Source organism: Haemaphysalis longicornis, unplaced genomic scaffold, assembly GCF_048455015.1.
Source record: "Haemaphysalis longicornis isolate Haplotype H1 unplaced genomic scaffold, Haemaphysalis longicornis Haplotype H1 scaffold_8, whole genome shotgun sequence".
Taxonomy (NCBI): Eukaryota; Metazoa; Arthropoda; class Arachnida; order Ixodida; family Ixodidae; genus Haemaphysalis; species Haemaphysalis longicornis.
In genome coordinates this window covers 128,513,232-128,537,745 of record NW_027526445.1, presented here as the reverse complement: position 1 = coordinate 128,537,745, position 24,514 = coordinate 128,513,232, and the positions used below count along the sequence as shown (strand labels likewise).

Below are 24,514 nucleotides of genomic sequence, written 5' to 3'. Positions count from 1 at the left end.
CCCTGAAGTGCCGGAGATCAGGGTGCTGGGCATGCTTATCAACGGCAACGGTAACAACCGCAACGGTAACTAGGAGAACCTGATGAAGAAACTAGCGACCAAAACGGCAAGTACCCTGCGGCTGCTGTAGCGCGTATCGACCAAAAAGACGGGCATGCGCGAAGAGGGACTCGCGAGACTGGTGCAGTCTTTCGCGATCAGCCACGTGGCATACACGGCGGCGTACCACAAGTGGACGCAGACCGACAAGGCCAAGATAGACATTATGATCCGAAGAATGTATAGACGGGCACTAGGTCTGAACGAATCGACGAACACCGAACGACTGCTGCAACTGGGCGTCCACAACACCGTGGATGAGCTCATCGAGGCCCAGCTAGAAGCACAACGAGAACGACTGGCAGCGACCAAGACGGGTAGAGCCATCCTCGATACCTTGGGCTACGGCTACTAGATTACGGGGAGACAACTCCAAGACCTAGACGAAAAGGTGCGGGAGAACGTGCGGGTGAGTCCCATTCCAAAGAACATGCACCCAGAACGCAATCAAGAACGAAGACGATTAAGGGCAAACTACATAATCGAGCAGTACAGTAACGACCCGCGAACACGGTACGTTGATGCGGCAGACTATGGCCTAGCAGGTATGTGATGGTAACCGTAAACGCAAGAACGGGAAGGGTGGCCAAGTCAGCGAGCGCAAAGTGCGAGAACGCCACCGAGGCAGAAGAGATCGCCATAGCCCTGGCGATGTTCGAAGCCACTTGCGAAATGGACCTGAGCGACTCGCAAGAGGCCGTCCGCAACCTGGCGAGTGGCCGAGTGAGCGGCAAGGCAGCCAAGATCATCGAGAAAACGGGTGTTCAAGAAGAAATAAGAGTAGAAATCAGATGGATCCCGGCGCACGCGGGCGAATGCTCAGCGTACACAGCGTACCACAACGAGACGGCCCACAGGGTGGCGCGCGCAATAACACACCGAGCACCAGTGTGGGGAGGCGTCCCGATTGGGCATGGTGTGTGGAGACTAAAGGCAGACCCAGGGGTTACGGCGAAGCACTCAAGAACATGCGGCTGATGAGAAGAGCGCATCCGCCGCCCGACCGGGCACTGGGTCGCGAAGAGGCAACGTATCTCAGAAGGCTACAGACGGCGTCGGTCACGTCACCGGCAGCGCTACACCACATGTATCCCGACGAATACCCCAATGCCCAATGCAGCGTGTGTAAGAAAGGGCCGGCCAACCGGTGGCACGTCATGTGGGATTGTTCCTCCGACCCAGACAGCGCAAGTTTCGAAGAATACCCGGCGGAACTCTAAAGAGCCATTGAGTCAACCAACAAGACGAATCAAGCATGGGCCATCCAGCAGGTCTTCATTGCGCTCGAAAGGCACGGGCTCCGCAAAGGGGCTAGCGCTTAGTAGGGCCGCAAAGAAGATGCGACGGTGGGCCACGTCGGGGCGGGGGTCATAACAGACCCAAGCCCACTGCAGGTTTTGTTAAAATAAAGTCATTTCCAGTCCAGTCCCTTCCCCCATACACCTATATGCAGAAGTGAGCTCATTTGAGTACTATGGTCCGAGGACGCGGGTTCGATTCCCGGAGAGAGAGAGAGAAAATGACCTTTATTAATAAATCCTGCGAGGGGGCGGGATTCACCACGCAGGGCTTCACCGCCCCCGCCTACCCTGGGCCTCAAGGGGTACCCAGGCCTTGGCTTCGGCTACTAGGGAGCGCTCCCCCAGCAGGAGGGTCTCCCGTTCGCTTCTGCCGGCCCAGGGCTTCCTCGAGCCGCTGGATCGCGTATAGTTGGTCGCCCTCATCCGTCGAGCGGATGCACTTCTCGATGTCCGGTGGTAGCGGGCCGGGGCCCCGCACACCCCGCACAGGTTCGTCACAGTTCCAAAGTATGTGGGCCAGGGTGGCCAGTTCCACCCCGCACACACAGCACACACCGTCGCCGGGAATGTCCGAGCACATGTGCCGGGCCAGTGCCGGCGTCAACACTGTCCCGACTTGTAGCTGTCTGAAGAGCACGCCCTCGTGCCTCCCCAGCCCCCGATGAGGGCCGGGAAGCTCGCGGCGTCCCTCCTTGTACCACGCCAGTATCTCACTGTAGCCGGCTAGGGGCTCCATGTTGTCTTCCGTCCGCAGGGCTTGGGCACGGGGGGGCGTCGCGCGGTGCACGATTTCTCGCGCGACGGCGTCCGCGCCCTCGTTGCGGTTGGGCGTACCGCCGGGGAGGGCTCCGACGTGGGCCGGGAACCACCTCAGCGTTGTTACGGTCTCCTTTCCTCTCGGGAGGATTCTCGCAGCCGGTCTTCCGACGCGACCGCGGCTGTAGCCTGCCACGGCGGCTCGGGAGTCGCTGAGTATTGTAGTCATCTCTGGGCAGTTTCTTAGCGCCAGCGCTATGGCTGCCTCTTCTGCCTGTTCGCTCGTGGCCGCCCGGGCGCTGCCGGCTACCACCATCTCCCCGTCGGACGCCCTGACCGCCACGATTGCGTAGCGTCCCGGCTTACCGCCGTACGCCGCCGCGTCGACGTAGGCCGCCCGCTGGTCTTGTGCGCCTCCGCCAGGGCTCTCGCCCTCGCGAGTCTTCTCTCTTTGTTTCGTTCCGGATGCACGTTCCGCGGGAGCGGCGGCACCCTCAGTGATCTTGCTAGCTCTGCGGGCAGGTCCTCGCGATCTTCCCCGGTCGTCGTTGGACTCGCCCCGACGCTCTGCAGTATCATTCTTCCCGTCGCGGTCGTTCCGAGGCGGGCAATCTGCGCCGCCCGTTGGGCCTCCCCGATTTCCTCCAGGGAGTTATGTATGCCCAACTTTGCCAGGGCCGCGTTACTGGTACATTGCAGCAGTCCCAGCGCCGCCTTGTAGGAGCTCCTGATCGCCGCATTGATCTTGTCTCTTTCGTGTCTCCGCCACGCGTGGAAGGCTCCTACGTACGCGACGTGGCTCAGCACAAACGACTGCAGGAGGCGTAGGAGGTTTGCCTCCCGCATGCCGCTGTGCTTCGTGGATACCTGTTTGACGAGACGGGTGGCCACCCCAATCTTCGTCAGGAGCCGTTCCAGGGCCGTGTGATTGTCGCCCCCAGAGTCTAGGTGCATACCCAAGACTCTGAGGCCCTTAACGTGCGGGACTTCTGTACCGTCTGTTGTTCGAAGCACGATTTTCTCGGCCTCCCCTCCGACGGAAGCGGCGGCCGCTTTTCTGATGGAGGCGAAAAGCAAAAAATTAATTCGGCTGATGGAGCCAGAAAGCAAAAAGGTTCGAGATTTTGGCGCTCGTTAAAGATCCCCAGGTGGTAAAAATTAATCCGGAACCCTCCACAACGGCGCGCCTAGGGACCTGCAGTTTTTTTTTTTTTTTTTTTGCTCTAAACCAGCGCCAGCGGTTCATGAATTTCGGGCGGTTATGACTATATAAACCGATTGTTTTTCGAAGCAATTGTGTGGGACGCCGTGACGACGGTACGCCGTGGGGTTAACTACGACGACAAGGCGAACCCCTAAAGTTTTCTTCACTTAAAACGCTTCCCGTGGCCGGAATCGAACCTGGGTCCGTCACGTTATGAAGCCGGCTTCTATCCGATTGCTCCATTTCGGCATGGTCGAAGCAAATGCAAAGCAGCAAGTACCGATTCCCGCAGTACACCCCAAAGTCAAGCGTTAGGCCTACGGAATGCACACCCGAGAGTTGCTGTGGATATTCTAGAAAAGTCATGGTGTGTACCTCCAGAGTAGCACATACTCGCAGCGTGGGATTGTCCAACCAGAGAATCCATCACGAAAACGCTTCACGTTCAACCGTCGTCGTCGTCAGTCGGCGGGATGCGTGCTTTTCAACCGCGTGTTAAGGCGCAGCCCTTCGGCGGTCGTCTCTGGGCTGAGCCGCGTCGCCGTCGTCGTGACCGAGCGAACGATGGCAAGACCGACGAGTGAAATAAAAAAATTGGGCCCATCTCCCCGCGAGGGGGACTCGAGTAAATGCGTCGCATAGGGGGTGGGTGTATTGCGTTAACGTTTAGTGTTTGGGTAGTTGGTGGTAGTGAATGCGTTGTATCAGCAGCTTCTTGACGTAGTTTGAATGAGTCAAGGATATAAGGCGCGTTCGTAGCCTCCCATTCTGTGTGGGCTTTGTGGCGCAGTGGGTAGAGCACCATGTACATTGCGTTCCGCCCGCAGGGTCGAGGGATCGAAACCAGGCGCCGGATAGTATTTTTTTTATATAGTGTAGGGGGAGGGGTGCGGACAACGACGGTGTGGACTACGACGGACGTCAACGCGGGTGACATCGTGAGTTACTGAAATGCTCTGCATTTAAAAGCGAACCATGAAAGAAAGCAAAGAAGGAGAGTGTCGCGAAATTGGGAGGGGAGGGCGGTTCGCCGTGGCGGTGCGAGCGATCGCTCTCCGAAAGTGTGCGCTGGGGGAGGGGAGGGGGCAGTATGCTGTGCCCGCACGAGGGACTCGATGGCGCGACGCTTGGCGAAAACGTGAGGGGGGCGTGCGCGGGACTATGATATGCGCTCGCTTAAGACGCAGTTCGCGGTGCCTTCCTGAAACGCACTTCGCGACGCCGACGCAGGGGCTCATCATCGCTACCGTCGAGAGAACGCACGAGTGAGTGCTGCCTCAGCGCACTGCTGCTGCGCCCAAATATCGCATTAGAGAGTATCGTAATCACCAGCCAATTTTTAGAAGAGTTTATATTTATCTTGCCTTTTATTGTTTGTCTCAAACTTCAGGTGAACGCTTCCGTTGCTAACATCGCCCCACTCTCGCTGACCTTAAAAAACCGTGCACAGGGGTCAATCTCTGTCCCAAGGTGGTATGGGCCGGTGCTAAAGAGCAGCAGCAAAAAAGGAAGAAGAAGAAGAAGAAGAAGAAGAAGAAGAAGAAGAAGATCGAAAAGAAGAAGCGACAGCAATGGAGTTTACGGAGTCAACCGACCATACTTCACGGAGAAAGTGGACCGCTCGCTACTGGGAACCATGCATGGTGGCCTCAGCAGTGGTTTTGGGAGCCACCTTGGGGCTGTACGTGCAGGGCCTCGGACTCAGTCCCCGGCAGCAGATGTACCTGGCATTTCCAGGCGAGGCCTACACTAGGGTATACGCTCAGAAAGACTTCGCCGCGTTTCAATGCTCTGCATGCCCGCAACAAAAGTGCAATCTGTCACGTTTCACGAGTAGTTTTCCAGTAACAATCGCTGTTCAGACATTGGCTATCTCTTCAGCAGAACGTGAAGCGAAAATTTCGTCATCCACCGGAAATGTAGCCGTACGGATAAAAAGGAAAGCTTTACAGCTTTTTTTAGAAACTTCGTTGTTAAACAAAATCAGAATAAACAGGACCCAGCATCTTCCGCCAGAGAAGTCGAGCGCATGCAACAAGCCCGCCGATACGACGACGAACATTTCATACCCTCCTCCATCACCATGTGTAGTGGTGTACACAACAGCTTCGTTGGACATCCACTTTCGCAGTTCGGGATGGCGACCTTGCCTTTTTACTTCGAAGGACAAACTTTTTTTTCAACTTCAAAGTTTTTGAAAAGGGTGCAGCTGTCCTTTGTAACTGTATGAGTGCATTTTCGGTGATTTTCAAATTTTTTACCGTCAAAGAAACTCTTCCAGTTATTGCGAAAATTTCGACAGAAGAAGCACCGCAACGGATTTCTGTAATGTAACAGTTTCCGTGGAATCCCATGTAGTGACAGCAGACAGTAATTCTGTAATGTTTACAACTCCACGATGAAGTATTTAATTAGGACGAGTAAAGGGGTCTCGAAGAAAGGATGAGGCTCTCTTGGCGGCCCATTTCCCTATAATTGTTTTAGGAAAGAGTTCGGGTTTCGGATATCTTTTCGGGAAAGATTTCGGATATCTCCAGTAAAACTGCCAATCACCTTTTGTTTTTCTCTTTGTCAGGTCGAGTCAAACGTACCGGAGCTGTTTTTGAGCGAAAGCTTTCTTAGTGGGTCCGATGGCGTCCTGTCAAAAAAAAAAAAAAACTAATGCATTCTTCTTAGACCGGTTGGCCGACTAAAGAACACTGATAAGATCTCTGCACGCAAGACGTGCGCGTGAAAACGGCTTCCGTGGTGTCGAAATGGTTACTTGGAAACCGTTAAAAGGAAACGCTTCTATAGAAGCGTTTCTTTTCTATTGCGTTTTCTATAGAAAACGCAATACACGCATTGATCACGAATAAGCAAGACAATAGTATACCTTTATCTCATGAGCCATGTATGAGTATACGTTTAGATCGTACGTAGGTGCGTTAACTTGGTGCGCGAAAAATCGGTTCGTTCTCCGTTTGCGATTACGGTTTTGAAGGTTTGACGTTTCTTTTCTATTGCGTTTTCTATAGAAAACACAATACACGCACTGATCACGAATACGCAAGACAATAGTATACCTTTATCTCATGAGCCATGTATGAGTATACGTTTAGATCGTACGTAGGTGCGTTAACTTGGTGCGCGAAAAATCGGTTCGTTCTCCGTTTACGATTAGGGTTTTGAAGGTTTGACGTTTCTTTTCTATTGCGTTTTCTATAGAAAACGCAATACACGCATTGATTACGAATACGCAAGACAATAGTATACCTTTATCTTCATGAACCATGTATGAGTATACGTTTAGATCGTACGTAGGTGCGTTAACTTGGTGCGCGAAAAATCGGTTCGTTCTCCGTTTGCCATTAGAGTTTTAAAGGTTTCACGATCGATTGGACGCACTTTCAATGAAGGTCGCATTTTTAGTTTTACCTTTCGCACTTTTCTCTGTGTTTTTTTTTTTTACGAAGCGGGATGGTAAATGGTTCCCTTCCTTCTCCCTTTTCGGCAAATCTGAAGGCATCGCAAGATGGAACCCCCCCCCCCCCCCAAACCTGCCCCGCATGACGCACTTTTATCTCTTAGTATACAGTGGTTCTTACGAAGGTTCCGCGGACCTCTATGGGTCCGCAAGGGCATTCCAGGTGTCCGCAAAGCCCTCCCGGAAGCTCTCTGTCCCCAACTTGTTTCTCCTTTCTGCCAAACCTCGCTCCCAATGCAAAAAATTCGATTTTTCTGCATTAAATGTACGTTCAACTTTCCCTGGCAACGCATGTTTTAACGTCGGCTTTTACCACGACACGCCAACATTGCTGGAAAGCCAAACAGACAGACAGGCAAGTAGTACGTCCCTGTTTCGGCGACTTCCTGGTGCAAGAGGGAATTGTTCGACAGTACGACACACATCCGCATAATAGTCAGAGGCGGGCAGTGAATATATTTGTCTGACATCCCCTGCAAGCACTAGTTGTTTGACGTTCTAACACGTATCAACAGCATTCATCTTGGGGGATGGTCCCGTATCACCTTTGAAGCCCCACAAGTGGTCCCCAGCACTTTCACGGTTGAGAGCCAGTGTTCTAGTACACTACAACGGAACCACGACCCAAGTGAGGTGCGCATGCGCGTTTGCAGATGCTGACCATGTTGTTCCTTCCGCTCACGGTGTCGTGCGTGGTGGGCGCCATAGGAAGCACCTCGTACCGCACCGGCGGCAAGCTGCTCCGCTGCGTGCTCTTCTACTGGCTACTCAGCGACGCCAGCGCCGCCATTGTCGCCGTGATGACCACTGCGCTGCTCTCCATGGTCCGCAACGAGACGGCATCGTCCCTCCTGCACGCCGCTGAGATGCCGCTCAACTTCTCCGCAGTCACTACTACGGACCTGCTCATGGACATGATTAGGTGGGTATCACCAGCAGGTACCACCGTCTGCCAAGTTATACCGTATTCGCGCGATTCTAACGTGCCCCCATTTGTAACGCGCAGCCATGTTCGCACAGGAAAATTCGAAAAAAGAATAATAATGACACTCACTATTGCACAGATGAAAAAGACATGACACCACGTACCTGGAACAAGGAGCTTTTATTTGGCGTATGCAGCTATGGAATCCAAACATGATTGTGCTTCATAGGACTTCTTATCCAGCTGCTGCTGGAAATGAAGTTATAGCGGGGAACATTGAAGTTGTTTGGCATTTAAAGTGCCTTGATCTTCATAATTCTAGGCGTGACGGGCTAATTGCAGCAGCAGAAACAAATGTGCAATAGCTGACCAAGGTATGCGGCATGTCATTCAGCAATTAGAGCTCCGAAATTCACTCACGTGGTGTTGGCTGATTTGTTTTATTGAATTGAGTTGGATTTCGGGGGGACTTCATGTCCGTTCCATATGGCAATGCTTCTGGCCGCTTTAAAGCCTATTTAGGTTGTGAGCCCGATTGTAACGCGCATGAAAATATAATGGCGACCTTGTAGCTAAAAAGGGTGCGCATTATAATCGTGAAAATACGGTAGCTGCCCGTAATCCCGGCATGATTTCGGGAGTTTTGTCTTGTACAACGGGGGATGTTTATCGAATCAACAGTGCACCGAAACGTGACAAAAGCATGAACACGGGCGCCATGTTTGCAGTGCTCTGTTTTTTAGCTTTTTTGTGAGGTAGTACAGAATTTTTAACGGAATGGACGACTGGAGGCAGTCGAGCTGCGACTCACCGTTCTTCGGCGTCATTTATTCTTAATGTACATGGTCCGAATTCATTGAGTAGGCGTATGCATTCGCGTTCGTGGCACCTTGAGGCACGATCTTCAAACGTACTGCACACTTGGAAATTTCCTAGGTCCTTGGTGTCCGGAGTGCGGAGACAAACACATGAAAGCAAGCCGGCAAAGTAACAAACGCTCACGTACGAGTGACTCGTGCTATCTAACGCCTTAAGCTTCAAAGACATACGAGCGCACACACACGAACACCTCGCCGTTTTGCATCAGATTCGGGACTGTGTTTTCGTACACCCATATTAGTAAGCAGACAAAAAGATCCGCGAAGCCCAAGCCATAAACTGCTCCACTGTTAAAATGTGTACATCTCGCGACTGCCACCGCTGCAAAAAAAAAAGCAAGACAATGACTAAAGGTTCACGAAATCTTTCATATACCCTAATACCGACTTCGAATTTAGTTTGCTTTTCTTGTATCCCTCCCTGTTAGGCAACTCTCGCTTTGCAAATGTTGGCGCGCTGATTTTTACGCGAACGACCCGTTCGGTGCAAATTAAGGCCCCGGGAACTTGTAAACTGGACAGCATGCAAGCCACGTTCTCGCTTCGTCCAGGGGCCTCTTCCCCGCGAACATCATGGACGTGTCAGCAAAGGCGTGGGCCTCAGGCCTGCCGTCTCCCGAGTCAGGCGAGGGGCAGAACACGATGCGGCAGCGCTGCGACCCGCCGCACAACGAGCGGGCCCACTGGCTGGAAGAGCACAACGTGGCCCTCCGCTGGCTCAACGGCCTGGGTCTGCTGTCCTTCTCCGCCGCGCTGGGCTTCGTCCTGGCCCACAACGCCGACGACCGCAACGTGCTGCTGAACTTCTTCATCAACCTCAGCAACGGCGTCACGGCAATGGGAAAGCTGCTCTCGTGGTTTACGCCCCTGGCCCTGCTCTCGCTCACGGCAACGAACGTGGTCACGTCGGCGAACACGCTTCGCTCGGCCGGCAGCCTCTCGCTGCTCGTCACGTTCACGCTGAACGTGCTCGTGAGCGTGATGGTGCACACTTTCGTGGTCCTCCCTCTCATCCAGTGGATGCTGGTGCAACGCTGGCATCGGGCCCTGCCGCGATTCCTTCGGAAGGTGCGCCTACTCCCTCCATCAAAGCGGGCGATTTCTAGCGCAGGCATTGCTGCCCCTCACAAGCGGAGCGTAGCAGACGACAGCTGCGCGAGTCCCTAAGCCCATAGAGTTTCTAGTGAGAAACTCTATGCCTAAGCCGACGTCAGAGCCAGAGGGCGCCACTCAAACATCTCACCGCCAATAGGTGATCGGTGAAAAGTGCAAAGGCTCATGGGTACGTCGTCTGCTCCGGCCGCTTTCGGTTCAAGAGCTCTCCCGCACGCCGGCGGCTTTCACGCGCGTGTGTGCGCGTTGTCTATTTGTCACAGAGTGCTTACCTTTCAGAGAAAGCCCCTAGCAGGATTAATCGTTTTTATTCATTGAATACGCGATGCATGAGCGTTGTTTTTTTTTTTCGGTGGAAACAGATAAACAACATGCACAGACGCGCGTGAAAGCCGCCGGCGTACGGTGGACCGGGAGAGCTCTCGAAACGCAAGCGGCGGGAGCAGAAAATTCGCGCCCATGAGCCTTCGCGCTTTTTACCCGTCACCTATGTCCATCCTGATCACGTGAGGTTGAACTTCCTAAAATGCACTCGCATCAATATTGGGCTTTATGCGATAATTATTTTTTCAACACTTACCAAAAGTATGTGGCGCAACCGCTTCTCGGCACACACGTTTATAAGATGGCAAAACCTGCTTTAAAATTTTGGGAAGTGTAAGAAGGCACCGGTCGTTGCAATACCTAAGTTGGAGTCAGCTTTCAAACCCTATACTTGTCAATATGATAGGAGCGAGAGATAATGCAGATCTCCCCAAACTGTAGCCTCCATATGCGTTAACACTACGGGCGGCAACTGCAACGTAGTGATATATAACGCGGAAGAGTTTTAAAGACGAAAGACGATAGTCTTTCTTGGGCTACTTAAACGCAGAAATTTTGTTCTGTCTGTCTGTCTGTCTGTCTGTCTGTCTGTCTGTCTGTCTGTCTGTCTGTCTGTCTGTCTGTCTGTCTGTCTGTCTGTCTGTCTGTCTGTCTGTGACTCAATTCAGCAACCCGGCCAAAGTGAAACAGAAACAGCGCAATATTATATACCGACAGCCGAATCTAAACGTGAAGTTCGGTGTCAATGTTCATACTTGTCAACGTGTTGCGTTTTTGAACGAAAACAAGACATTAAGAGAGAAATCAATACATGAGTGATATTGGCAGTGTTCCTTTATAACAAATTTATGGATGTCTGGTTTTTCTTATAGCAAATGAAAACTACATAAACAGCAGAAAACCGTCGTCTGGTGTTGCCCGCGCTACTATAGCTCCTGGCGGTACTTAAGAAATCAAACGGCAACAGCAGCGAAATGTTCAGCTAGATAGGTTCCACGTACCGCTTGGAACGCTCGTGGAGTAGGACAACGTGGTTCTGTAAACGTTGTAGTAGGGTACCTCGATTCACGCACGTCTCGGCTGCACGGCAGCGCTGGCATCGAGGCACCCTACTTGAGGAAGCTTGGAACACGGTAAATTTAAATTGACTTGAGCAAACCTTCAGCGTGTTCATCTTGGGAGAGACGAGACGGGAAAGGAACAGCGTGAGATGTGAGCTGGAAAGAGAAGGGAGGTGGTGATGGTGGTTATGGTTTGCGGGAAAAGAAAAAGGAAAGGAAGAGCACTGCGGATATTTTTAAGCTCGGCAGGGAGCTGGGGCGCCAGTCGACTATCGTCTTTCGTCGACATTTGCAACGAAAGGAGCAGATCCTCGGGTTAGTCTCATACCTCTGCCGCATTTCTAATGCGGAAGAACGGTTCCCCGGTTATTACAGGTTGCACTGTTCCTGCACGTAAAACATGTAATTACAAAAATGTTATGCCCGCAGAAGCATAGAGCGGAAAGTTTTCACCACTCGGAAAGTTCTTATGCCCCGCGAAGGGGGGCTGATAACGCTGTCGCGTTAAACGATTAAAAGCGAGTCTTAAGCGCCCTCCAAATTTTGTCTTCATCGTTTTGCCGAAAGATGAAGAGTGGCTTTTCATTATGAGCAGTGCTCGCCTTTTTCATAATCATTCGCGCTGACCCGCACGCCATCCGAAATAAAATGTGTATTTCGCAATACACCTTATGTGTAAGTCGGCGCATTTCCACGTCACCTCTGTCCGTTTATCGTTACTTACCGCGCTGTAGAACAGTTTAAGGGCCCGGCTTGTCGCCGTAGCTCTTCCGACGTAACGCTACGTAGCTACCGCGGTCAGCTGGCGTCACGCACCCAAACAGAGGCTTCGAAAACATGCCCGCTTGCCACTCGATTCAGCAAGCCGGCCAAACGCAAAAGTTAAGAGGACACTTGAACAAGAGGTTTAAATAAGCACAACCGTTCGAAACTGCAGGAACCGCTGGCACTTGTAATACATGTCCCAATTATTTAGCGCCAAGAAAAGGTACATTTGAGGAAAACTGTATGTAATTAACCGGCAGTCCCCTCGTACAGTTAGTTACGAATGCTCATTGGGTTGGTTTTTACGCTAGTAAGCGAAAAATTGGGCCCATCTCCCCGCGAGGGGGACTCGAGTAAATGCGTCGCATAGGGTGTGGGTGTATTGCGTTAACGTTTAGTGTTTGGGGAGTTGGTGGTAGTGAATGCGTTGTATCAGGAGCTTCTTGACGTAGTTTGAATGAGTCAAGGATATAAGGCGCGTTCGTAGCCTTTCATTCTGTGTCGGTTTTGTGGCGCAGTGGGAAGAGCACCATGTACCTCGCGTTCCGCCCGCAGGGTCGAGGGATCGAAACCAGGCGCCGGATAGTATTTTTTTTATATATAGTGTAGGGGGAGGGGTGCGGACTACGACTACGGACGTCAACGCGGGTGACATCGTGAGTTACTGAAATGACCTGCATTAAAAAAAAAAGAGAGAGAGAGAGACAACTTTATTAAGGCCTGCACTTTACCTACAGGCGCCCGAGCCCCGGTGAGGGGGCAGCGCCGTCGGCTGCTGGCGTTTGAGGGCCGCCAGCGCTAACTGGACAGCCTCCCGCTGTGCGTTAAGATCGGTATGTGTTACAGCACTTGCTAGGCGTGGCGGTAGCACGTCCGTAGCACTGTCTTCTACTGCACAGTTCCATAACATGTGCGCCATAGTGGCACGATCGGCACCGCACACCGCACATACGTCGCTTGTGTATAAGTCCGGGCACACATGTTTTGCGATTACAGGTGTCCACATTGCGCGAGTTTGTAGTTGCCGTAGCATCGTTGCCTCTTGCCTGGTGAGCTGTTTGTGAGGCGGCGGGTACTTCCGCCTACCTTCTCGGTACCAGCTCATCACGTCTTTGTATGAGGTAATTGGCTCCCTGTCTTCGTCGTTGATTTCCTCCGCGGGTTGGGGGGTGTGGTCTGCGCTGCGACTAGTGAGCGCACGCGCCGCCCGATCTGCCCCTTCGTTGCGGTTCTCTCCTGTATCCATTGGTCCCATGTGCGCCGGGAACCATTTAAGCACCACCGGCATTGCTCTTTGTGTGAGGGTCCTGCACACCCTGGCCGCGCATGGAGACACGCTGTTTTTGGCAAAGTTCATAATCGCGCTTTTCGAGTCGCTCAGTATCGTTGTGCAGTTTGGGTTCGCGAGCGCCAGCGCTATGGCTAGCTCTTCGGCCTGTACTGGGTCCCGTGCCCGCACGCTGCCAGCCGTGCACAGCTTCCCGGAAGTCGCCGCAATCACGGCCGCAGCATACAAAACCTGGCCTCCGGAGATGTAAAACGAAACGACGCGTTCAAAAGGGCGCAGAAGGCTCCAGCACGTGCGAGATGAATGCAAGCGCAAAAAGAACAGGACGCCCATTCGTCGTGCTGTTCCAGGCAGAACAAGAAACAAAATACGAAGAAAAGGATGCGAGCTGTCCCAGGAGAAGGCGCGCGAGAGCTGCGAGGGCGGGAAAATTGAATTGCATTGAACAAACCTCCGTTTAATTCATCAAGAGAGGAGTCAGAGAGGGAGGGAAAGAGCGTGACGGGTGGTAGCAGCGAGCGGAAAAAGGCGCCACAGCCATTATGGCGAATCACTGCTACGCACTTCCGACAGCTTTCACATTGAGTGGAACGGCTTTGATTTGTGGTACCATTCCCCCTATCGGGGTAGCATGCAAGCGTCATCCCTTGGTTTTCGCTGCTCCTGCAGTCGTACCTGCCTCTCGTGGTGAGTGGCGGCACCGGATCCCTGGCGGCCAGCCTTCCCATGAGCCTCTCCGTGCTGGAGATGAAGTTGGGAGTGGACGCCCGCGTAGTGCGCACAGTGGCCCCCATGGGCGTCGTGCTGGGACGCGCCGGAACTGTGGCGCACCTCACCGCCTCCCTCGTGTTCCTGTCCTATGTGCACAGGGTGAGCTCGGCGAGGGCCTGTCATTCCAGAATATTTTCCAGATATCCAAAAGTTCCAACGTTTCTGTTTCCAGATGCGCAGATGCTTCTGTTTCCAGCGCCATCGTGGCTGATAACGATTTATTTATTTATTTATTTATTTATTTATTTATTTATTTATTTATTTATTTATTTATTTATTTATTTATTTATTTATTTATTTATTTATTTATTTATTTATTTATTTATTTATTTATTTTGGGTAGGGCGTTACAGAGCGGAGTGGGTATAATAGGTACAGACAATGGAATAATAAGCAGACAAGATAAACCAGTGTAACCCGCCGCGGTGGCTCAGTGGCTAAGGCGTTGTGCTGCAGAGCACGAGGATCCGCGTTCGATTCCCGGCCGCGGTGGCCGCTTTTCTGATGGAGGCGAAAAGCGAAAACGCCCTTGTGTACGAGATTTCGGCACACGTTAAAGATCCCCAGGTGGTCAAAATTAATCCGGAGCCCTCCACTACGGCGCGCCTCATCGCCTGTGTTGCGTCAGCGCGCTAAACCCTACAATCAAGCAATCAATAAACAAGTGTACAAAGCAAAATGAAGAAGTAGCAAAAAACAACAAAATCAAGACAAGAGGCGCAAGAAAGGCACCAAAGTGTATACCCCGTGTCGCATAGCGACTGATAAGCATTTCAAAAACGACACCTAAAGGAAATAAAAAGGCAAAAAGGCGCAACAAAACTGTTCATGATGCGGTACATATTTGGCATAGATTTGGCTACTTAAATGTAAGTGAAAAAAAAAGCGAGGTGTGTGAACAGCTCGAAACTAACAAGAAAATGAGGACAAGACACAATAGCGCTAAAAAAAAATTTAGAATCAAGTATGATTACCAGCGTGGGCCGTCAAAGCTGATCTAAACAGCTTATTGTCACGGATTAACTATTAAACTGGAAAGACTTTTAAAGGCGCAGGCAGGAACGAAAGTGAACAAAATGCCGACATTTATAACATTTGAGAACAATAAATTATAAATCGAAGTGCATTTATCACTCGGCGTTATCTATATACTGAGATTAGGTATGATAACCCGCCGCGGTGGCTCAGTGGCTAAGGCGTTGCGTTGCTGAGCACGAGGTCGCGGGTTCGATTCCCGGCCGCGGCGGCCGTTTTTATGATGGAGGCGAAAAGCAAAAACACCCGTGTGTACGAGATTCCGGCGCACGCTAAAGATCCCCAGGTGGTCAAAATTAATTCGGAGCCCTCCACTACGGCGCGCCTCATCGCCTGTGTCGCTTCGGCGCGTTAAACACTACAATCAATCAATCAACCAATCAATCGTTCAATGAAACATTGAGATCTGAGGCTCGCCTCGCCGCTTTCTGGCGTGCCTGGACATGTAAGACTGCGCGATGGTCAAGGTATACGCTGGATAGAATATGTGTGAAAGAATATCGGGCAACGCACTATTTCCAAAAAAATACTCGATGGACGAGTCGAAAGCAGGTGATGGCCATAATAGGTAAATTTAAGTGTAAGGACTAACGGGCCAGTCCGGAGGGCAGAGGAATGGGGGTCTTCCTGAGGTACTGCAAAAGAGGCCGTAACAGGTACTTGATTTGTTGGCACATTTTTTTAAATTTGTGCGTTTTACATGTTGGTACTACGATATAAAGAAGACCTACTTTTTAATTAGCTACCTGCTCACGTAGCCAAAGCAACTACGGAGGCAAGTGGGCCGAGAAATTTCCCCGCGCCGTCACATGGGGAAAACAGGGCTCTCAACCATTGCAGCTTTTCCTAGCTTCCCAATGCGACCTGCTATTGCTGGAAAAACGTCCTGGCCTAATGGAACAGCACTCATGGTACCGGCCGTACCATCGATACATGTCGGCTTGATCAGTACTTAAAGGGACCCTGCAACACTTCTTTCAACTTTTATTTCAATAAAGCTTGATGTCGGGCTAGTTGGTGTAACATGATTTTGAAGGTACGTTGCGCTTGCTGTGAACACAAAGACTTGCGCGAGAGAAAAAAAAGAGAAAAAAACCTAGACTTTCACGAGAGGACGGCGCTGTCCTCTCGTGAAAGTCTAGGTTTATTTTTTATTTTTTTTTTCTCGTGCAAGTCTTTGTGTTCACAGCAAGCGCAACGTACCTTCAAAATTCAATATCTTAATTGCTTACAAAAGGTAGTCAACAAATCCATCCAGTATTTAGAATAAAAGGTCACGAAGCACTTCAGCTAAAAACTACTGCTCTATGCCTATCAGATGACTCAGAAACTTGCTCAAAATATTTTTCTCTCTTTCTCAGTCTAGGCTTTCTTCAACCGCTGGAATTACGTCACTACAGTGGTGTAGCGGATTGGCCCGCTTTTTTTTTTTTTTTTTCGGTTTCAGCAATAAACGCATTCGACATCCACATAAAAAAAATGCACAAACGCAAAGCAGAAGAGGAAGGCGCATCTGCCGTTCCGGTCTGGCGATATATATGTAGCTTTCGCAGTGCTTCCACATGTCAAAAAAATAAGTTTAAACACGCAGTCGTTCGGGTGGGGTGCGGGCCACTTCGCCGCGCCCGCACGCGCAGGCGCAGTCGGGTCCCGGTACGCACGGCACACACGAAACGTACGGAACAGACGGAATGCTAAAACCAGTACGGAGCCGCCCTTCCGCAATCTGATTTACCTAAACAATTACCTAAACGTAAGTACCCATGAAAGTGAAGGGATGCACAGCCTCCCCGGTAGCTTAGTTGGTATCGAACTAGATCAGTATTCTGGAGGTCGCGGGTTGGGATCCCACCCGGAAGGCACGTTTTCTTTCTCCGTTTTCTTTATTTCATTAAAAACGTTAGACGCACTTGAATATGAAATACCAGAAGAGTCTGGGGCCCTGGAAGGAGGGCACCACCCCTAAGACGATCGCGCCACCTCCTTTTTTCCTAATAATAAACGTTTCATCTCTCTCTCTTCCCCTTTGCCTTCCTTAGTGATCTTTTGTGCTGCTGAGCGCAAGGACGCGGGTTCGATTTCCAGCCGCGGCGGCCGCTTTTCTGAAGGAGGCGAAAAGCAAAAACGCCCGTGTGTTCGAGACTTCAGCGCACGTTAAAGATCCCCAGGTGGACAAATTAATCCGGAGCCCTCCATTACTGCGCGCCTGATCGCCTGCGTTGCTTCGGCGCGTTAAATGCTACAATCAACCAATCCTTAGTGATCTTAAATGCTGGCCTCTCTTTCAGTGTTTCTCCTAGGAGTCCGACATTTCCAATTCTGATTTGCTGTATTATCTATGAATATGTGAACATATAAAAATACCGTATATAAGAGAAATTGGCCCGTCATACAACCGGAATCTATGAGGTAGAGGATTAGAGAGGCATTCCGGCGCCAGCAAGACATGGAAGTAACCTCTCGGGCTGTCTTTACTCCTTGCCAGCAGCCTATCGGCCGTTTGTCAATGCTCGTTACACAAAGTTTTAGAGGTTAAATTACGTTCATTCCGCAATGCTATCCTTCTCAGGTGTGGGGAACTTCAAGAAGCTCTCCACTGTCGGTGAGCTGCAGCCCGCCTGTACACCTGAGAATTTCATTTGCCTCACTACGACTTTTTAATGCGAAAGCCTCAGATCTCAATGTTTGATTGATTGATTGATTGATTGATTGATTGATTGATTGATTGATTGATTGATTGATTGATTGATTGATTGATTGATTGATTGATTGATTGATTGATTGATTGATTGTGGCGTTTAACGCGCCGGAGCAACGCAGGCGATGATGCGCGCAGTAATGGAGTGCTCCGGATTAAGTTTGACCACCTGCAGGAGATCTTTAACGTGCGCCGAAATCTCGAACACACGGGCGTTTTTGCTTTTCGCCTCCATCAGAAAAGCGGCCACCGCGGCCGGGAATCGAACCCGCGTCCTCGTGCTCAGCAGCACGACGCCTTAGCCACTGATCCACCGCGGCGGGTTGCAACGGGAGTGGTACAAAACATCAGGTTTATGTACACAGAACGCCCGTAAAATTGGAGAGTGAGCCGGGGATCGCGCGCCGGGAACGGAAAACAGCGGTGCTGGAGGAAGATCAGAGGAGGTGCTTGAAAAAGGGCGCCGGAACATTGCGTCGGAGTAGGGTATACGCCGCTTCCAGGAGTGATATACCAGTCGCTTTGAGAGGCGCCAGGTACTGACGGGGCAAACATGATGCTACTGGCCATGGAGAGCATTTGAAACGAGCTTCAAAGGGTGCCGTTCAAGTGGCTAGTGAAGTCGGGACGGGGCAGCCGCAAAGGTAAGGCAGAATTCCACCAGGAGATTAACAGATGGTCCAGATAGGCTCTTGCCTTCACATCCTTGTAAAGTTTTGCGTATCCCCCGTAATTTTCGTGTAAAAGAGGTGGACCGTAACGTTGTAAGATAATATATTCAGCGCTTTGTGTGACGCAATCTTTTTGCACAAATTGGAAAACTCAGAGACAAAAACCATAATCGCTTCCTGAAACATTGTTATCTTACATCTAACTATGTTACCGCATACATTGAGCAGCTTTCACACCGTAGTGAGACCTAGCCGTGATAAAGGTATAAAGTGAGGAGGCTCCATGGCTCGTTCGATAGTCGAAGTGGGACTGAAGCAACGTATGTCCGTGAAGATGACGTTAAGAATAAACACAAGATATGCACTTTTGATGAGCTAAACAACCTATTTAATGTAAGGAACGCAACGTTATACAAATGGTGCTTCTTCGTTGGGGTTTGGATGGCGACTGTTTGCCCGCCTCTCCCGCTGTTCGCCGCTCAAGCGGCCGGGCTAAGTTCGGTTTCAAGAGTCCGCCGCGCAGCGAGCATCCCAGAAGCCGCATCCGGTGAAACGTAAACCCACCACGCGCTTGTGAGCTGGGGGCCGTATATGTAGTTTCGTTCTGTGGCCGTTCTGTGTGCGACAACGCATGCTTGAATGCAGGTGACCCTGAGTTTCATGGACCTTATGGGATTGGGAGCGAACGCCCTGGTGGTGAGCATGGCCGATGCAGGATCGATGCCAGCGATCGTAAACCTGCTACTCGGAGGGAAGCCAGGCCTCGAGGAACCGCTCGTTGCCTCAACGATGCCTCTCGTGTGCGTATGAAAACATTTTTGGCTTCACGGGAACAGTTAAATTAATTTTCCCCTCTACGGTACATATGTATTACAAACGATAGTCTTTCTCATGATGTCTGTCTGTCAGTCTGTCCCAGTTTACTCAGCCGCCTAGGCTAAAAGTTAAAGGAATTCTTGAACGCCTCAGAGCATTCTGAACTGATGAATATGGTGGCAATGTTCACACTTGTCAATATTGTGGAGAAAAAAGAAAAAAAAAAGTGCTTGTTTGAGGCAAGCCATCAATATATACGTAATATTTGAATTGTTTTTTTTTAGTTAAACCCCACTGCGGCTTGTTTTTTTTTTTCGTTAGCAAATAAAAAACACGCTGTAAAAACGCTTTGTCCCCAAAATATAAAAAAATTCACAGCATATCCACGGGGTGAATGATGATGAGTGGGCGAAGCTCCTGAGGGGAAATCATCGGTAAAACCGTGACTCTTCAGTGAAAGTTCGCCCACTACATCTGTGTCCGAACGTAACGTCTAGAAAGTCTCGCTTAAACCGCGCGTCGGCACCTTGGGATTGAGCTCGCCTGATGCGTTTTGCAGACGCCTCACGAGCTCTCACTGCATCGGGGTCTGCCTGCCGATACGCGCGCTTTCTCGCCGCTTCCCGTTCTCTGACGTTTTGGAGATCCTCCTCGCGCCGCAGCCGTGCCGCTTCGCGTACGGCAGGGTCCTCGCGCCGTTGCCGTGACGCTTGGGCCTCTCGTTCTCGAACGCTGGGATCTTGGCGGCGTCGTCGCGCAGCCAGACGACACGCTTCGGCCTCCCGCTCTCGTACGGCAGGATCTTGGCGGCGGCGTCGCGCAGCTTCACGGAGCGCTTCTGCCTCGCGGGCTCGCACATCTGCAGCCTTATCCATCGGGCGACTCCGAGCGCGCGCCAACAGCGAACGGATTTTATTACAACGCTCCCCGCCATCTAGTAAACAATCCAAGAACTAAACTAGAGGTAGCCACGCCATCTAGTTAACAATCCAAGCGCATCTTTTCCTCATATACAAGTACCGCCATCTAGTAAACAATCCAAGAACTAAACTAGAAGTAGCCACGCCATCTAGTAAACAATCCAAGAACTAAACTAGAGGTGGCTACATACATACGTCGAGGATGGACAGACCCACGCCTTAAGGAGCTTCGCCCCTAAAAAAGCGCTCACGGCGCCCCCTCGTGGCAGTGCTGCATATTCAAAAGTAACTAAAGGTTCCAGTAGATGGCGCGAGCAGTTGAACGCGGGAAAATTGATTTGAGCAGACCTCCACTATGTTTAGCGTGGAAATAGAGAAACGGGAGGGAAGAGCGTGCGAAGTGGGGCGGGAAAAAGGAGAGAGGCATTTACGTGGCGGGGGGAAAGGGGGCAGAAAACAACCGCCTTTGGACGACATTTGAAGTGGAGGGAGGGCCAATTTTTAACAACGGGTGCCATTGGCACAAAATACACCTGTGCGTCAATGTGTCAATGTCACATGGATTTTATGCGGCAGTGTAGAAAAAACGACCTGGCTTCTTATTACTCGGCTGGCATTTGAATGAAGAAAGGAGTAATATTGGTTGTGTTGTAACGGTGTAATTTGTTCCAACACCGCTACTGTTGAAGGATGAGTCCGGCGATGAAGCACTCGAAGGTTTTAGAGGTTCAAAATGTTAACTTGTTTAATTATTGATACTTATATTTAAAACATAGAGGCAAAGCGCTACAACTGATACATAAAAATAGGAGAAAACAGGCAATCAAGAGTACTCAACGAAACATAGTTGGCGGGCGAAGGGCTCCCGGCGTCTGGCCCCGACGACCGCCAGCAAATGGCTCCGCTGGTGTAGCTGCCGCCCTCTCAATAGCCAGCGGAGCCGCGTTATATTCGCTTCAAGCGGTCCGGTGGGGGACGTATTGGGGGGAAAAGTGCATCCTGGAGCGTGCGGACCAAATGGAACAAGGCTTTTTGCAACCAATCGGCAAGACGCTTCTTAGCTCCAATCAGCCACATTTTTGAAAGGAAAAAGGAACCAATCACGGAAGACACAAAGTTCAAACTCGAAGGCGCCCGTTTCTGGCAAAAGAATTACTGTTGAAAATAAAGTAAAGGTATACAAACTCGAAAGGGAAAAAGACAGGCGGCTGTTGGAACGAGACCGGGGTTCGGAGAACAGAGCGGCCCGCGTAGACGCAACGGGGGGTCGGAGACGCCACTGCGGCGTGGTAGTTCCTGGTCGGTCAGCGCCGTGTTCCTGGTCGGTCAGGAACAGCCGTGTTCCTGGTCGGTCAGCGCCGGAGGAGTTTCTCAGAAAAAAGGGGGCCAGGGCATCGCCGCGTCCGAAGCGGTTTCACACAAAACACTTGGAAGGAAGAGCCCCGACGGCGGGAACAGAACTCAAAATAACCAGACAACACCAACAGACCTCGGCTTCGCGACAGTGTAACATAAATCTGTTCGAAGCCTTTTTTTTTTTTCAATTTCTGCGTCATTTGTTTCTATTAAACGGACAGAACGGGATTAATACCTTCGTTTGGCAAATAATATGGGGTTAATTACTGTTTCAAGGTTGAGTCATGACATCTAAGTATGTAGTGAGTAAATGATTAAACATCATAAAACATCTCTCCTCTTTTCTGTCGTCACGTTCTGGAAGAACGTGTGTCCCCGCTAACACAACACACACCCATCCTTTTATTCAAGAAACTAGAGTGCTCACGGCCGTGCATCATCTACTGAATAAGAACTCAGTTATTCCCATCACGTATACCTGCTTGGAGTGAATGGCATCGTTAAAGAGACCCTACAACACTGCCGCTAAATGCCCGCTCTCTTTCCTTCGTGCATGGGAAGCACTTCGATTGCAGTTACCTCCAGCTCAGAGTGGCAGTGCGGGATTTGCTCGTCGCAACGGATACGCCTTCCAGCTGCTGCCTTGCTTTTGTTGCCACTTTCTTCTACATGACATGACGACATTCGAACTCGCAAACAACGCTGAGCCTAGAAAACAGCGATAAATACTTTTTTTAAGCTACTAAGATATTCCATGAACGTGGAGCAGTGATATTTACCCGAAGTACTGTGTTGCCCCGTGTTCTAAGCGCTGGATGCACTTGTTGACTACTTTCCGAAATAATTTCACATGTACAAAGATTGAAAAAGTGTGGGCAGGGTCCTTTAAGATTATATCTCCGGCTTTCAGTGCGTTTTGGTTGGCATCGATAGTGACAACAGCGTGTTTTGTGTGTTTGCAGCACGTGGCTGACAACGATGGCGAACACCTACGACATCTTCGTGGCGTCTGTCGTCTGCTACGACATTGTCCAAGACGACCTGTCAGAAGACGACGAGTGTGGCACCGAGGAAGCTCAGTAGCGACGGCGGCTCCTTGCCGACAGCTTCTGCTTGTTCTTCCAGGTGCCCAAGCGGCTACATGAAGGAAAAATTACAAAAAAAAAATGCGCGTAATGCAAGCTACAAAAATATCCCCAAGTGATAATTTTTCCGTTAGCAAAAAGCAGCTACCGATTATGCATTCCATAACCCCGGTAATAAACCGGTAAATTTTGAATCGTCTGATAATACCAAAGGAGACCGCTTTCTTGTGATATTCCCCTATAAAGTTTACACAACCGCTGACATCGGCTATATATTCATGTATGGGCTTTCTTTCTGTGTTAATTTTACAGTAACCTCCTTCCTAATAATGTAGAACCGAGATCATCGCTGTAACCTCGGTTCTATGTCGGCTAGGTGCGGTAGGTAGAATGAGAGGGTGACCCGCTCGCTACACCAATGCGACAGCCGCTAAAAATGTCAAAAAACGCGAACACAGTCTGCTATTACTTATAAAGTAGTTTGGCGTCAACGGAAACTGCCGATAGTGAGCAGGCAAAGCTAGAACGACGGTTCTCTTCTTGGAAACTGCACAAAAAGCCGTAAATGACAGGAGTGTCCGCTCCGTGACACGTAAGAACAGCAGTGTGTTTCCGGCTATACTGTGGACCTCCTCGATTTAGCAGTCCTGGACGATCCGCGGGCAGTCCGAGGACTGCGTTCGAACCGGAAGTACCATAGGAATACATGGGAAAATCGAGCACCGGATCGCGCCTCGGGCAGTCCGCGGACGATCCGGGACTGATAACCGAGGAAGCCCTGTATATTATAACGTGGCGGCAGATGACACTAACAATGTAGCGATGAAGCGATGTATTTTCATAATGCGACGAACTATTTACACGCAGCGGGGCGCAGGCTGGCTGCGCCCCGCACATACCTTTTTTTTTTGCGTGATCGTCGTTGGCGATGGGCCATGGCGCGACTCGCACTCACTCGCGCTCACGGTCTTCACTCGTCCCCACCACTCACACTCACTCACGTTCACGCTCACCAATCCGCTCTCACAACTCGCTCTCACTCGCGCTCACACTCACCCCACCACATTCACTACTCGCACTCCCTTCCGCTCACGCTCGCTACTCGTCCTCACCACTCCCACTCACTAATGCTCACGCTCACCACTCGTCGTCACAACTCGCACTCACTCACGCTCACCACTCATCCCCATCACTCGCATTCACCGCCTACACACCCTCGCACTCGCACTCACCACTTTCAATGGCCACTCACACTCCCTTGCAATCACCACTCGCTTCCTCCACTCACACGCACTCTCCACTCCCATCACCCACTCACGCTCTCTCACAACCACCGCTAATTCACATTCCAACTGACTTTGTTTTTTTACAGCACGTGAGTTTAAACTTCACCTTTATTGTAAACCACATGAATCGTTCCATTTTGCAGAGACCCTTAATGCCGCCTTATTGACATCGACACCACTATGTTACGTGAAGCCAGAAAAAATTGGGTGTTTTAAGAGGTATGCTTCACATTGGCTATGAGGCATGCCCCAAAAGAATCATTAACTCCTACCAACTTGATCCAACAGAAAGAAAAGCCTGTATTACGAGAATTAAAGCACGAAGCTTACGGCCAGCGGCCCGCCGAACACACGGCCCGGGTTTTAGGTAACCCTCTGGTTAAGGCCGATCCACACGACGGACCGAGTCCGCGGTCCGATCGGTCACGTGATGCCACGCCACGGCCCGCCGCGTTCCAATGCAGCGCAGAGAGCATCCACACGGCGGACCGCATTAGCAGACGACAGAGCGGTCCAACCAGCTACACACTCCACCACAGTGCTCCCAACCAGACGAACTCGCGAACCAGTACGAACGGCTCGCGCCCGCGCCGCGCATGTTTTATGCCGGCACTAACAATTTGCGCTTCAGAACAGCCGGCCTATTGACAGCTGCAGTACTCCGACCAATTATTCACACCAAGTACTACGGCACTA

The 24,514-nt window shown here is 50.9% G+C and overlaps 1 protein-coding gene and 1 long non-coding RNA gene across 2 annotated transcripts in view; one reads left to right on the top strand and one right to left on the bottom strand.

The window, feature by feature from the left end:
* The window catches only part of LOC144150107 (uncharacterized), a 131,187-nt gene that overhangs the window by 24,410 nt on the left and 82,263 nt on the right, over positions 1-24,514 (bottom strand). The gene's annotated exons all lie outside the window — the stretch shown is intronic.
* On the top strand, positions 772-22,634 carry LOC144149695 (putative sodium-dependent excitatory amino acid transporter glt-3). Its single transcript, XM_077681346.1, has 7 exons — positions 772-957; positions 5,052-5,114; positions 7,480-7,748; positions 9,181-9,697; positions 13,850-14,050; positions 19,001-19,155; positions 22,410-22,634. The coding sequence occupies exons 1-7, from the start codon at positions 772-774 to the stop codon at positions 22,528-22,530; spliced, it is 1,512 nt and encodes a 503-aa protein (XP_077537472.1). The 3' UTR covers positions 22,531-22,634.